The sequence below is a fragment of the Dictyostelium discoideum genome (assembly GCF_000004695.1).
Source record: "Dictyostelium discoideum AX4 chromosome 2 chromosome, whole genome shotgun sequence".
Lineage (NCBI taxonomy): Eukaryota > Evosea > Eumycetozoa > Dictyosteliales > Dictyosteliaceae > Dictyostelium > Dictyostelium discoideum.
In genome coordinates this window covers 776,265-791,991 of record NC_007088.5, presented here as the reverse complement: position 1 = coordinate 791,991, position 15,727 = coordinate 776,265, and the positions used below count along the sequence as shown (strand labels likewise).

At 22.7% G+C, this 15,727-nt stretch overlaps 5 protein-coding genes across 5 annotated transcripts; 2 read left to right on the top strand and 3 right to left on the bottom strand.

Annotated features, from left to right (window-relative positions):
* Positions 1-315: 315 nt before the first annotated feature.
* On the bottom strand, positions 316-4,548 carry DDB_G0271806 (RapGAP/RanGAP domain-containing protein; the record flags this gene model as incomplete). The annotated part of the gene is made up of 2 exons (XM_640392.1): positions 316-3,801; positions 4,531-4,548. The coding sequence occupies 2 exons, from the start codon at positions 4,546-4,548 to the stop codon at positions 316-318; spliced, it is 3,504 nt and encodes a 1,167-aa protein (XP_645484.1).
* A 1,707-nt stretch (positions 4,549-6,255) lies between these two features.
* On the bottom strand, positions 6,256-6,534 carry DDB_G0271804 (hypothetical protein; the record flags this gene model as incomplete). The annotated part of the gene is made up of 1 exon (XM_640391.1): positions 6,256-6,534. The coding sequence occupies one exon, from the start codon at positions 6,532-6,534 to the stop codon at positions 6,256-6,258; it is 279 nt and encodes a 92-aa protein (XP_645483.1).
* A 672-nt stretch (positions 6,535-7,206) lies between these two features.
* Positions 7,207-8,160, bottom strand: DDB_G0271802 (hypothetical protein; the record flags this gene model as incomplete). Its single annotated transcript, XM_640390.1, has 1 exon — positions 7,207-8,160. One exon carries the CDS (start codon positions 8,158-8,160, stop codon positions 7,207-7,209), a length of 954 nt encoding a protein of 317 aa, XP_645482.1.
* Positions 8,161-9,780: 1,620 nt separating this feature from the next.
* On the top strand, positions 9,781-12,254 carry grlA (G-protein-coupled receptor family 3 protein 1; the record flags this gene model as incomplete). Its single annotated transcript, XM_640389.1, has 2 exons — positions 9,781-10,911; positions 10,989-12,254. The coding sequence occupies 2 exons, from the start codon at positions 9,781-9,783 to the stop codon at positions 12,252-12,254; spliced, it is 2,397 nt and encodes a 798-aa protein (XP_645481.1).
* A 1,076-nt stretch (positions 12,255-13,330) lies between these two features.
* grlB (G-protein-coupled receptor family 3 protein 2) lies at positions 13,331-15,674 on the top strand (the record flags this gene model as incomplete). Its single annotated transcript, XM_640388.1, has 2 exons — positions 13,331-14,455; positions 14,532-15,674. 2 exons carry the CDS (start codon positions 13,331-13,333, stop codon positions 15,672-15,674), a joined length of 2,268 nt encoding a protein of 755 aa, XP_645480.1.
* Between the last annotated feature and the right edge of the window lie 53 nt (positions 15,675-15,727).

Below are 15,727 nucleotides of genomic sequence, written 5' to 3'. Positions count from 1 at the left end.
ATCTTTAAAATAATTTGTAAAAATATCAAAAAAAAATAAAATAATACACAAAATAAATTTTTATATTAATAAATATAATTTTATAAATTTAAATAATTTTATTACCTTATCATATTAAGTAATAATTGGTATTTTTTTTTTTTTTTTTTTTTTTTTGGAATTGTTATTACACCATTATATGTTTTTAGTTTTTTTTTTTTTTGATTTTTAATTTTTAATTTTTGATATTTGATTTGATTTAATTTGATTTGAATTGAATTGATTTTATTTTGTTTTATTTTATTTTTTTTTTTTTTATTTTTTTATTTTTTTTTTTTATAAAAATTGAGAAATATAATAATTTAATAAAGATTCTCTAGTTCTAGTAATTTTTGAAGCAAATACAGGAGCTTGTAATGAAGCCAATTCACCATTAATTAATTTAGTTAAAATGAAATCTTTAATATCAGATTTTTTAATTAAATTATTTGGAGATAGGGGTTCGAAAGGTGATTTAACACCATCTTTACAAGCCATTGAAACTTTATAACCATTGTTTTGTTTATCGTATTGAACAAGAATGATAACATGATTGAATTGAGAAGTGATTGTATTTGGCATATAAGAGAGAGTACCATCATTAAAGATGACAACACAAATATCATTGCCAACTTGACGTTTTCTTTCAATTTGTTGATAATCGGTAGTGGAGAAAGGTAACATTGTTGAAACATGGAACATAACTTCATTTCCATGATAATCGGTGTATAGAGAGTGAGTACCTGTTGAATTGAATTTAACATCCAAACCAGCACTATAATGTGGCCAACCGACCAATTCAATCTTGTCACCAATCAATGATAAGAACTCGTCCCACTCTGGACTACCTTGTTTATTGGAGAAGATTTCATCGTCTGTGACTTGACCATGTCTGCAATAGACCATACCAAATTTAAAACCACTTGTGGTTTGACGTTCCTCAAATGATAAGAGTTCTTTTTGTAACTCTGATTGATTTGAAGCTAAATTTAAAAGTTTTGCATCGATCGATGGATCCAATAATCCAATTAAATGGGAGACCACTTTCTTTGTCTTTACTTTTTTACTCAATGAAAGGAGATTTAAAATACCAACGATATTTTTAGAATCTTCACTAATTGTCTTTGCGCCATGTTTTGTATGAAGTACACCACGATAGTTATCATTGGCATCTTTTGCCAAACTGAATGCCAATGGTCCCATTTTCATATCTACACCTAAAAAGCTTTGAACCGTACTTGTACCATCGAAATTATAACGTCTATAGAATCCATGCTCTTGTTTATCGAATTTTGGTTTGAAACCTTGACTGGTGAATGTTGAAGTTGGATTCGATACTTCAATATTCCAACCTGGACAACCACTAATCAATTGTCTACGTTGATTCAATGTTACACTTGGATTAACACTATGCCAACCTGCTGCTGACATTTTTTGTTGTCTTTCAATTACTGGTGTCAATGATGGTGTTGAAGATGGTGATGATGATGCAGATGTTGAACTTGATAAAATTGAATTACTACGTATTGATATTGGTGTAGTTGAAATATTCAATAGTTCTTCAATTGGTTGTTCTAATTCTTCAATCTCTATTTCTGATTCTGGTTCTAATTGTGGTTGTGGTTCTGGTTGTGATTGTTCAGCTTCTGGTTGTTCTTGTAATAGTTGTTCTTGTTCTTGTTGTTGTAGTTGTAGTTGTAGTTGTTGTGACGATGATGATGATGATGATGATAATTGTTGTTCATATTGTTTTAATGATGGTGGTGGTGTTATTAATTGATGTGATGATGGTGAAGATGGTACCATAGTTTCTCTAGTTGAAGGTGAAGATGATAGACATGATTGAAGATTTGGTTCACTTCTTGAATACTCAATAGGTATACCATTACCACCAATACCAACACCATTACCTTTACGACCATCTGGTGATTGTGATAAAAGATGACCATAGAATTTATCTGAATATAATTTCTCTTTAACTCTTCTATCCTTACGATGATGGAAAATACCAATCTTTACGATACCACAAGTCTTTAATGCCAATTCAACCATTGTATGACTATATATAAACTTTAAGAATTCCACTTCCAATAGTGTATCTTCATCAATACCTAATCTATAATCCAATACTGATAAATTTGCTAATGAAGGTATCTTTTTAAAAGCAAATGCTTTAACTTGATCTACCAACACTGAATCAGAGAAAAGAAATGTGAAAACCTCTTGATGATTTGACCAAATAAAAATTTCCAACTTAAAATTTTTCAATGAACTAATTGCTGATCTTCTCATCATTTCATTCTTTAATGATTCTGGTATCATCATCTTTAAATCATCACCATCTTCATTATCACTTGATTCATTAATTAAATCACTTAAACAAGTTGGTATTGAATTACCACTTGAACTTATTGTATTATTATTGTTATTATTACTTGAAATTAAAACTGGTGATAATTCAACAGCACCACTTGTACTAACTTTAACACCACCATTTGGACCAATGATTGTTGATTTTCTTGGTAAAATTTGTGAACCATATTCACCACCATCAAACTCCTCTTTATTTGAACTTTTTGATAAAGGATTATCAACAAATTTAACTTGAGTTGATGATCTATCACCACCACCTCCAATTGAAACACGACCTTGAGAAGGTGAAGATGAGAATCTCCATGGTTTAATAGATGATTTAAAGTTACCAAGTATATTTGGACTTAAACTACCACCATTACCACTCTCCTTAGCTTGTTGTGATTGTAAAGATGATGGTGAAGAATTATTTGAACCACCACCACTATTGAAACCACCTTTAAATTTATTTATAGTTAAATTCAATTGATTTAACCAATCCAGTTTATCTTTATTTGAATCGAATGATAGATAATATGCTTTTTCATCAGTTGTAATTGTTAGACAATTTGGTTGACTATTAAATTTGAAAGTTTCAGCGATTTGTTGTATACTATTAAATTCTATGACACCTTTTAATTGGAATTGATCTAAATCCATCTTTGTTTGATTGATTGAAGGTATTCTAGATTTAACGGATTTAACCCATTGAGTGAGTTCTTGTTTTGTATTGGTTTTAAAATAGTATCGATTACTTGAATGTACAACAACGAATTTATTCGATGATTCTTTATTAACTTCACAATCTTGACACTCATTCAAATTAACTATACCCAATGGTTCTTTATCTTTTGATGATTTATAATAAACTAATGAATGTTCCAATAGTTTCATCCATCTAACTTTCCATCCTTTACCTTCTTTCTTTTTACCAAGTTCACCTTCTAAATATACATGATTTATTGAATCTGATAATCCATTATTTGTGTTTGCATTTGTAGTTGTTGTTGTAGTAGTTGTTGTAGTTGTTAATGATGATGATGAGCTTATTGGTGATATTGTTGATGATGTTGATGATGATAATGAAGGTGCTGATAAGTGAATCAAATCAGAGTTATTATTATTATTATTACTATTACTATTTGTACAATTATTATTATCTATTCCATGTTGTTGTTTAAAAAATTCTTGAGTACTACCAATTGTTGATGATCTTTTCTTTAAATTCTTTTCTTTAATATAATATGTAAGTTTACTATCTTTTAATATAAACCACATTCTTTTCCATGAACTAAATGATTGATTTTTACCACATCTTTTCTCAATCCACCCATATTTTACACAATTTGAATATTGATCCTCTTCTAAATTATTCTTTAATTTTAACGTTATCTTTTTCATATGTCCATTAATACCGATTAATAATTCTGACTGTAATTTTTGTTGTATTTGTTGTTGTTGTATTTGTGGTTGTTGTATTTGTTGTTGTTGTTGTTGTTGTTGTTGTTGTTGATGATGATAATAATAATGTCGATGATTATAATTAAATTTTTTTTTTTTTTTAATAAATAATTTAATTTTCATGGTTAATATGGTTTTTTGTTTAGTTTTTTATTTATTTTTTTTTTTTCCAAATGTGTTTAGAAAATAAAAAAATAAAAGATAATAACGAAAAAAAAATTAAAAAAATAAAAAAATATTGTAGATTTAAATAAAAATAAATAATAAAAAAAATTAATTAAAAAAATAAATAATTAAAAATTTTAAAATAAATTAAAATAAATTAATTAATAAGGTGAAAATAAAAATAAAAATAAAAAAATAAATAAAAATTATGATAATACAATGTTTTTGTGGAAAAATAAATAAAAATAAATAATAATAAAAGTTTTAAGTTAAAAAATAAAAAAATAAATAAAAATAAAAAAAAATTTTAATCAAATAAAAAAAAAAAGTAATAATTTGATTTTTAAAATAAAATTTCAATTAAATGTGGTGGTGTTGGTGGTAGTGGTGGTGTTGATGAGGGGGGACAATTGTTTTTGTATTTATATATGTTTATAATAAAAAAAAAAAAATATAAAAATATAAAAAAATAATAATAATAAAAATAAATATTTTAATATAGAAAAAAAAAAAATAAAAAAATCCAACACTTACGTATTCTCCTGTATGCATTTTTGGTGATGATTGTATATAAGATAATAAATAAGATATTTCCTCAAGTCTTATGGAGGTAGATCCCAATATTTTTGTATTTTCTTTTTTCTCTTGATACGAATCTAAAATTCTATCTAAATAATTCAATTCACTAATAATATATTCCACAATTTTCCATAAAATGCTAGGTTGATCTAAAAAAAAAAAAAAAATAATAATTTAATTTAAATAATTTTTTTTTTTATTTTTTTTTATTTTTTTTTGGTAAAATTATTTTAATATTAGAAATACAAGTTGTTTTTGAAAAAAAAAATAAAAATAAAATAAAAAATTTAAAAAATTTAAATATAGAATAAAAACAAAGATTAAAAATAAAAATTGAAGTATTATATAAAAATTTTATCAGTATGTGGTGGTGGTATTGGTTTTTTTTTGTTTTTTTTTTTGTTTGGTTGTTTTTTTTTTTTTTTTTTTTTTACCATTATCATTATTGTTTTTTTTTTTTTTTTTTTTGATTGAAAAAAATAGATTATTCAAGAAAAAAAACAAATGATGGAAAAAAAACCAAAAAAAAAAAACCAAAAAAAAAAAATAAAAAACTATAAGTTTTTTTTTTTTTTTTTTTTTAAAATTGGGTGATGGATTTAAAATAAACAAAAATATTTACAATGCAGTTATTGTAGTTGATGGTGTTGTTGATGGTAAAAGAAAAAAAAAAAAAAATTGTATGGAAAAAAAAAAAAATGAATAAAAAAAAAAGAATATAAAAAAATAAAAAAACAAAATTTAACAAAAAAAAAAAAAATAAAAATAAAAAAAATAAAAAAAAAAAATAAAAAAATAAAAAAAATGATAATGATAAGGAGTTATATTACTTTTGGTGTGGAATGTGTGTGTGAGTTGAATTAAAATAGTAAATTTTGAGTTGGTTAATGTGGAATTATTAAAAAAAAAAAAAAAAAAAAAGAAAAACATAAAACCTTATTGTCAAACACAAACACACAACACCCACAATATTTTTTTTTTAAAAAAAAGAAAAAAAAAAAAAAGAAAAATCCAACTTCTTTGTTAAATCAATGTTTATGGAGTTTATTGTGTTTGTGGGCTAATTGTGTGAATGTGGTGTTTATTGTGTGTGAGCGAATATTTTGAAATGTTGGTATATATGTTGTTGTTGTTATTGTTAGGGTGTGAATGTGATTGATTTTAAGATTTAAGATGTTAATTTTTTTTTTTTATTTTTTAATTTTTTTTTAATTTTTTTTTTTTTTTTTAATCTCGATGAAAATACAACCACTATAATTTTTATATGGTATTTTTTTTTATGTTTTCCTTATTGTTTTTTTATTAATACGATTATATAGAAAGATATATTGATAGTGATATATATAATTTATTATGATGTAACAAATGATTCATAATTTTGAGTTTAGTGTTATTATTTTTAATGTATTTAAAAATAGAATCGCACATCAAAAAAAAAAAAAAAAAAAAAAAAAAAAAAAAAAAAAAAAAAAAAAAAAAAAAAAAAAAAAAAAAAAAAAAAAATCTTGATTAATAGAAAATAAAAAAAAAAAAAAATATATATATATAATATAAATAAATAGAAAAAAAAAAAAAAAAAAAGAGGTTTAAAAGATAAAAGAAGACTTCTTTTTTACATTATTAATTCTTTCTTTTTTTACTTACTTTTTTTTTTGTCAATTTTTTTTTTTTTTTCCATATTTAATATAAATAACTACTTGTAAATTCTGAATTTATTATATGTTTATTACATAAATCTAGGAAATAAGTTGATGATATATTTTGTTGTTTTGATGATTGTACTAATGATTTAGATACTCCTAATTCAGTTTCGCTATCTGTGAGTTGAGTACCAATTTTTGATTTTTCATAAGTTAAAACATCTTTAACGAAACCCTGTAATACTTTCTTTGATCTATTATCTGATAATTGATTTAGTTGAACTAATAATAGACCTGATTTATCTTCATATTGCTCCATTTTTATTTTTTATTTTTTATTTTTTATTTTTTATTTTTTATTTTTTTTATTTTTATTTTTATATCTATATTTAGTTGTTTTATTTTTATTTTTATTTTTTATTTTATTGTTTTATTGTTTTTTATCTATATTTATATAATTTTTATTATTATTATTAAATTTATTTCATGTATATATGTATATTATATAATTTATATTTATATTTGTTTATATTTTTATATTATTTATTATTATTATTATATTAAGAAATATTGCTTTTTTTTTTTTTTTTTTTTTTTTTTTTTTTACTATTATACAAAAGTTGGTTAAATTGTTGCGAGAACAACTTGTTAAATATATATACAATACTGATCGAATTTAAAAAAAAAAAAAAAAAAAACCAGTGTTGTGTTTTTTTTTTACAGTAAAATATCTAATTTTTTTGTCATAAAAAAAAAAAAATTTAAAAAAAAAAAAAAAAATAAAATAAAAAAAAAAATAATATTTTTAGGTTTTTTTTTTTTATTTGGAGAAAATAAAACAAACCTCGGAAATAAAGATATTAATTCATAAATTTCCCACCCACAATTCGTGGTATCACACGAAATTTTTTTTAAGAAATAAATGAATAATTTATTTTTATTTTATTTTATATTATTATTATTATTAGTATTATTATTTTCATTATTTTTATTATTTTTTTGAAGATATATAATGACTTAGTTCAAATGGTTTAGAATTATTAAAATCAATTGAAGTTGATAATGATTTATATTTTTCAATTTCTTCAGATAATAATTTTAATTTTAATTGAGCTAAACAAATTGAATCTGAACCTAAGAATAAATGCATTGGAGGTTCTGTATTATTAATAGCCATTGAAATTAAGATATCTGCAACTTTATTTGGATCACCTAATTGATTACCATTGATTTCATTGAAATGTTTATCAATGATATCTGTTGCACTTCTATAGGTATCCCTGTCATTATCCTTTGCCAAAACACTATCACCATTTGCTTTCAAAAACGATGTTCTCAAACCACCGATATTCACAACAGTGACATGTATATTCTTTTCCCGTAATTCTGCATTCAAACTATCTGAAAATCCATCAATTGCTGATTTTGACGAATTGTACATTGATATTCCAGCAAATGATGAAAAGAATCCACATATGGATGATATGTTGTAGATTCTAGGTCCAAGTGTATTATTACTATTATTTCTTAAATGTGGTATTGAATTTCTTACAACATTAAAAGTACCAAAAAGGTTCACTTGGAATTGTTTAAACACTTCTTGTTCACTACAATATTCAAATGCTCCAAATAATCCATACCCTGCGCAATTGGTAACAACATCAATACTTCCAAATCTTTCAATAACTTGATCAATTGATTTCTTTACATTTTCATTATCAGTTATATCAACTTGTATTATTAATAAATTGGTTTTATCAATTTTGATTTCATCATTTTCATCATTTTCAAATTCAATAATGGATTGTTCAATAGTTTCTTTATTTCTTGTAAATGCTGCAACATTAAAACCAGATTTTAATAATTTTATTAATAAAGAGAATCCTAAACCTTTTGAACTTCCAGAAATTAACCATGTTTTTTGTAATTTTTGAATTGATTTCATTTGTAATAAAAAAAAAAAAAAAAAAAAAAAGTTTTAAAAAATTTTTATTTTTAATAATAATAATAATTATAATTAAATAATAAGAAAGAAAATTTAAAATAAAGAAGAAGAAATTATTTATAAAAAAAATAATAAAAAAATAAAAAAATAAAAAAAATTTATTGTAAATTAAACTATTGGTTGTGGTGGTGTGGTTTGTGTTATTAATATATATATATATATTTTTTTTTTTTTTAAAAAATTATTATTTATAGAAAAAGTAGTGGATTTTCTGTTTTTTTTAATTTTTTTTTTGGTGGTGTAAATTTTGTATTTATTACTATTTAAATGTTATTTATTATCCAATAAAATGAAGAAAAAAAAGGTTTAAATAAATTATTAAAACCATTTTTTTTTTAAAAAACTTAAAATTTAATTTCAGATTTACTAAAATATTTTAATTCGACCACCATTTATTTTATTTTATTTTTTTTTTTATTATTTATATTTTTTTTTTTTTTATAAAAATTTATTTACAAGTTACTTTTTAATAAAAGAAATTGTTTGTCATTGTCCTTTAAATCTAATTTAATAAAAAAAAAAAAACCATTCCCAAAAAAAAAAAAACCGTTACAAAAAAAATAATAATAAAAAGGTTTCTTAAAAAAAAAAAAAAAAATTTTTTAAAAAAAAATCTATGATTGGGTAATGTTTTATTTTTGAAAATGCACCAATTACAGATTATTACAATATTTATTTGTTGTTTAATAAAAAAAAAAAATAAAAAAAATAAAAAAAAAAAATAAAAATAAAAAGAATAAAAAAAAAAATGGAAATAAAGTATCTTTTTGGGTGAATAATCAATATCCACTTGTGCCAAACGTTGTTTAATAATGATTGAACATTTTAGAAATTTCATACCAAACAGACCATGAATTATTTTTCTCGGCCAACCATTGGTTTGGACTCGATAGGATTTTTTTTATTTTTATTTTTTATTTATTTTTATTTTTAATTTTTTTTTAAATTTTTTTTTTTTTATTAATTTTTTTTTTTTTTTTTTTTTTTTTCATTAGCAATCTTGTTATAAGAATTGATTTAATCTGGCAAAAAAAAATCAAAAAAATCAAAAAAAAAAAAAAAAATAATCAAAAATAATCAAAAATAATCAAAAAAAAAAAATTAAAAAAAAAAAAAAAATAAAAAAAAAAAATAGTCAAATCAATCTGCAAACAAAGATTTTGTAATCAATTTTTGATTGGTCAGAAAAGGAAAAAAAAAATCAAAAAACCCCATTATATAAATAATTGGCAATAGAAATGATATCACAAGAAAGACGAGATTTTGCTCGTTCTTTTTAAAAAATTTGTTAATGAAGTATTTGCTTTATTTTTTTGTTTTTTTTGTCTAATAAATATTTTTAACTAACCTTCATTTTTATTTTTTTATTTTTTTTTTTCTTTTTAATTTAATTTGATACACAATTGAAAATTTAACATAATAATAACTGTAATTGTAGAATTTATACCTGTAATAAAAAAAAAAAAAAAAAAAAAAAAAAAAAAAAAAAAAAAAAAAAAAAAAAAAAAATAAAATAAAATAATTATAAATTCATAAAATAAAAATAAAAATAAAAATAAAATGAATAAATTAAAATTTTTAATTATTTTATTTATTACATTTTTATTTAATTTAAAATATATAAATTCATTAAAACAATGTAAAATATCAGTATTATTAAGTGGTGATTGGAGTGATATGGGATATAATTATCAAATGAATAATGCGAGAATTAAAGCAGAATCAGCGTTGAATTTGGAGATGTCGTTGTGTTATAAAAATCTTGAAGTATCAATTGATTTGGCCAAACAAGCAATTGAAGATTCAATTAAAAAAGGTGCAAATTTCATTGTCATTTCATCAAGTGTTCATACAAGTATCGGTTATGAATATGCAAGATTACATAGAGATAAAGATATCTATTGGTTAATTAGAGGTAGAGGCAGACCGGTTCCAGATGATTTACCAAAAGTTGCTGTTATAAATTTTAATACTCATCTTTTACATTATACACTTGGTCTTGTATCTGGATATTTAACAACCAGTGGTACAGTTGGGTTTATTTCGCCAGGTCCTCAAATATTGGCACTTGCCAATTCCAATAGTTTTTATTTGGGTGCATTGGCATCAAGAAAAAATGTAACATTTTTAAATGCATACACTGGCTCATGGTATAATCCAGAGGTTGCATATAAAGCATCACAAATGTTAATTTCCAATGGAGCAGATTTCATCGGTATGTCACAAGATGATATGTCTGTTCAAAAGGCGTTGATGGATAGTGGTAAAATGGCATTGGGCATTACCGGTTTTTCAAATCGTTTAATTTGGGGTAGTGATATCGCTCTTTCCTATATCACAGATTGGAGTGATGTTTTCATTAAATACGCTGGCCATATCTTAAATGATACCTGGCCAGAATACACTGACTACTATACAACATTAGCTGAGGGTGGTTCTTTGCTATTCGATACATTTAGTTATCGTGTTCCATCTGAAGTTCAAAAACTTGTTTCTCTTGAAATTGAAAAATTAAAAAATAGTTCCTATCAACCATTTAGATGTAATCCAATGTATAGTCAAATTAATTTAAATTTTGATTCAAATGGTTGTGCAAATGATATGGAATTTAAAAATACTAAATTATTATTAAAAGGTACTGATATTTCAAAAACTATTAATCTTGGTTTATATACAATTCCAATTGAATTTGTAAGTGTGAAAAATTAAAATAAAAACAATATTAAATTTGAAATATTAATATTTTTTATTTTAATTTTATGATATAGGTTGATTATTCAAATTCAATGAAACTTGGATTAACAATTGTTTCTGGATTTTGTATTTTGTTTTGTATTATATCAATGGTGTTAGTAATAATGTTTAGACATGCAAAAATAATTAAATCAGCAAGTCCAATATTTTGTTTATTGATTTTATTTGGTTGTATTATTATTTTTTCTGGTTGTATTATATTTTCACTATCACCAACTGATGGTATTTGTGGTGCTAGAGTTTGGTTATTAAGTATTGGTTATACAATTTTCTTGGGTAGTTTGTTAGTAAAGAATTGGAGAATTTGGTTACTATTTGATAATCCAAAATTAAAGAAACGTTCAATAACAAATTGGAAATTGTATCCATTTGTAGCTGGTATATTAGCTGCTGATGTATTGATTTTAGCATTATGGCAAGGTTTGGGTGATATAAGATCAGAATCTAGAATTGGTATTGATTCATTAACAAAGTATCAATATGCTAATGTTTGTTCAAGTAATGATCAAGGTTCAGTTGCGTTATATATATTATTGGTTTTTCATGGTATTAAATTATTGGCAGCATGTTTTATTTCATTTAAAATCAAAGCTGTTGATATTGAAGAATTTAATGAATCAAAACCAATCGCATCGAGTATTTATATCATTACATTTTGTTTATTCATTGTTATTCCATTAATGGTATCACCACAATCAGTTGCAAGTCAAGTGATAACCATTGTAGTATGTGCAATTGTTACAACTTTAATTAGTATATCACTATTGTTTGGTAGTAAGTTTTATATGATGGCAACACAAGGTCTTGCATTGAATCAAACATTTGCAACAAATACAAAATCATCAAGTTTCTCACTTTCATTAGAGAAACAAAAATCAAAATCAAATGGTTTAGAATTTGAAGATTCTGATGAATCTGAAGAGAAATTACCACAAATTAAAAACTATTCAAATAGTGAAATTCCTAATCTTCAACATAATCATTCGAGATTAGCTCATTTCAGTAGTGATAGTTGTACAAGTGCTGAACAAGATTCAAAACTTGATTTAGAAAATCAAAATGATGAAAATGAAATTGAAAATAATCAAAATAATCAAAATAATATAGTTGAAGATTGTCAAAAAGTAGAAAAGTTGGAAAAAGATGAAAATTTAGAAAAAGATGAAAATTTAGAAAAAGATGAAAATTTAGAAAAAGATAATGAAAATCAATCAATAATACAAAAGAAAAGATTATCAAAAAATTTTAATCAATCTGAAATCGATCCAGATGATGTATAATTATAAAAAAAAAAAAAAAAAAAAGTGAAGAAATTTTTATAGAACCAAAAAAATAATAAAACAATATATAGTATTAATTTTTTTTTTTTTTTTTTAAAAATAATAAATTGTTTTATTTTTATCTATTTTTTATTTTCTTCTTTTTTTTTTTTTTTTGTTTTCGTTTTTTTTTAATTATTTTTATTATGATATTTTAAACAGTTTATTCGAACCAAAGGCCGAAAACTGTTTTTTTTTTTTTTTTTTGTCTCATATGATATGTTAAAAAAAAAAAAAGATATTTTTTTGAACGAATTTAGGTTGGAAAATAATAAAAATCAAAAAGTTTGTTTTTTTTTTAAAAAAAAAAAAAAAAATTTAAAAACAAAAACTCTGTTATAATAATAGTTTTTAAGAATTTTTTTTTTTTTTATTTTTTTTTTTATTTTCGACGATAAGTTTTTGAGAAAACCAATCAAGATTAGATATTTTTTAATTTTTTAGACAAATTTTTTTTTTGAATTATTTCGAGATTTTTCAAAATTACGTTTGGCAAATACAAAAACAGTTTTTTAAACTGCTATGATCAAATTGATTGAATTTCAAATTTATTGGGGACTTTAAAATTTTGCTCACCCAATCAAGTCATTACAATTTTTTAATCACAGCAGAGAGATGTAATTCGTTTGTCGCTGCAAAAAGAAATTTGCTAATTTTTTTTTTTTTTAATATTTGTTCTTAATAGTTTTTGCATAGCAAAAAAAAAAAAAAAAAAAAAAAATAACCTTAGTCTTTTTTTATTTTTTATTTTTCTTTTTTTCTTTTATTTTTTTTTACTTCCCTTTGTTTTATAAATAGAAATTATTTATATAATTTTTAAAAGATATAAATTTCTGATAAAATTAAATTTGTATCATTACAATATTAAAAATTTTTTTTTTTTTTTTTTTTTTTTTTTAATTTTTAAAAAACTAAAATAAACATTCTTTTAAAAATCAAAATCATTTTATATAAAACTAAAAATAAATATAATAAAAATAAATTAAAAATAAAAGAATTTAAATATATATAAAAAAAAAAAAAAAAGTTCAAATAAAATGAAAAATTTAATTTCAATTATTCTTTTAATTTTAATTTTTTTTAATTATTCAAAATTTGTTAAATCAAAAAATTGTAAAATAGCTGTATTATTAAGTGGTGACTTTTCAGATCTTGGATATAATTATCAATTTAATGAAGCAAGAGTAAAGGCAGAATCAATATTAAAATTATCTGATTTTTCATTATATTATAAAAATTTGGATGAATCTGAAGAACTTTCCGAAGCTTCATTTAAAGATGCTATTGCTCAAGGCGCAAATTTAATTGTTGTTGCATCAAGTGGTCAAACTGAAATGGGACTCAAATATGCTAAACTATATAAAGATTCCGATATCTATTGGATTATAAAAACATCTGCAAGACCAGTTGATTATTTACCAAAAGTTGCAGTTTTGGATTTTAATACTGATCGTGCTCATTTCACACTTGGTTATTTCGCTGGTAAAATGTCAAAAACCGGAGTTGTTGGATTTGTAAGCCCCGGTGCATATATAGCATCAAATGGTAATGCATTTTATTTGGGTGCAAAAGAAGCAAGATCAAACATTACTTTTGTGACAACATTCACTGGTTCCTGGTTTAACCCAGAGGTTGCATATAAAGCGGCAGAGATGTTAATTTCAAATGGTGCTGATTTCCTTGGTATGTCTCAAGATGATATGTCTGTTCAAAAAGCAGTTATTGATAGTGGTAGTCTAGGATTAGGTGTAACTGGTTATCCAACTCGTTTAATTTATGGTAGTGCAAATATCGGTTTATCCTATATCACCGATTGGACTGATGTATTTGTAAAATATGCTTCTCATGTCATAAATGATACTTGGCCAGACAGTGATTACTATAAAACTTCATTAAATCCTGGTGGTTCATTATTATTTGATGAATATAGTTATCTTGTACCACAATCAATTAGAGATTTAGTAAATAATGAAATTGAAATTTTAAAAAATGATGATTTCAACCCATTTAGATGTAATCCAATGTACATTGACCTCGGATATAAATTAGATGTTAATGGTTGTATTTCATATAATGAATTTGAAAAAAATCAACAAGTTTTAAAAGGTGATAAATATTCAAAAACAATTAGTTTTGGAACTTATACAATTCCAATTGAATTTGTAAGTTTTGTGAAAAAAAAAAAAAAAAAAAAAAAAACAAATAATAATTAAATTTTTTTTATTTATATTATAATAGGTTGATTATTCAAGTTCAATGAAATTGGGTATTACAATTACATCATCAATTTGTATATTTTTATGTATTATATCAATTATTATAGTATTGGTATTTAGAACTGCAAGAATTATAAAATCAGCAAGTCCTGCATTTTTATTTTTAATTTTAATGGGGTGTATTTTAATATTTATTGGTTGTATTATATTTTCACAATCACCAAATGAAGGAACTTGTAGAGCAAGAGTTTGGTTATTAAGTATTGGTTACACTATTTTCTTGGGTAGTTTATTAGTAAAGAATTGGAGAATTTGGTTACTATTTGATAATCCAAAATTAAAGAAACGTTCAATAACAAATTGGAAATTGTATCCATGGGTAGCTGGTATATTAGCTGCTGATGTATTGATATTAGCATTTTGGCAAGGTTTGGGTAATATTAGATCAGAGTCTAGAATTGGTATTGATTCATTAACAAAGTATCAATATACAAATGTTTGTTCAAGTAATGATCAAGGTTCAATTGCGTTATATATATTATTGGTATTTCATGGTATTAAATTACTAGTGGCATGTTTTATTTCATTTAAAATTAAAGTTGTAGATATTGATGAATTTAATGAATCAAAACCAATCGCATCAAGTGTTTATATCATTACATTTTGTTTATTCATTGTTATTCCATTAATGGTATCACCACAATCAGTTACAAGTCAAGTTACAACAATTTGTGTTTGTGCAATTGTTACAACTTTAATTAGTATAATATTACTATTTGGCAGTAAATTCTACAAGATGATAACTCAAGGTGCCGCATTAAATCAAACATTCGCTTCAAGTTCAAAATCATCAAGTTTCTCACAATCATTAGAGAAAAAGAAAACTGGCGAAGAAGATGATTCAGAATCATCAGAAGAAAATGGTAAAAAAGCAATAGTCGTAACTCAACAAAGTGTTTTGGCTCATTTCAGTAGTGATACTGAAGATGATGAAAATGAAACTCAACAAATTGATGAAGAAAAAGATGAACAAATTGCTGGAAGTAATGAAGATATCATACAACCAGAAGAAAACATTGAAGAAAATAATGTATCAGTAATTCAATCAAAAAGATTATCAAATCAATTAAACGGTGAAGTTGAAATTGATTCTAATAACCTTTAATAAAAAAAAAAAAAAAAAAAAAAATAAAAATAAAAAAAAAAATTTTATAGAAT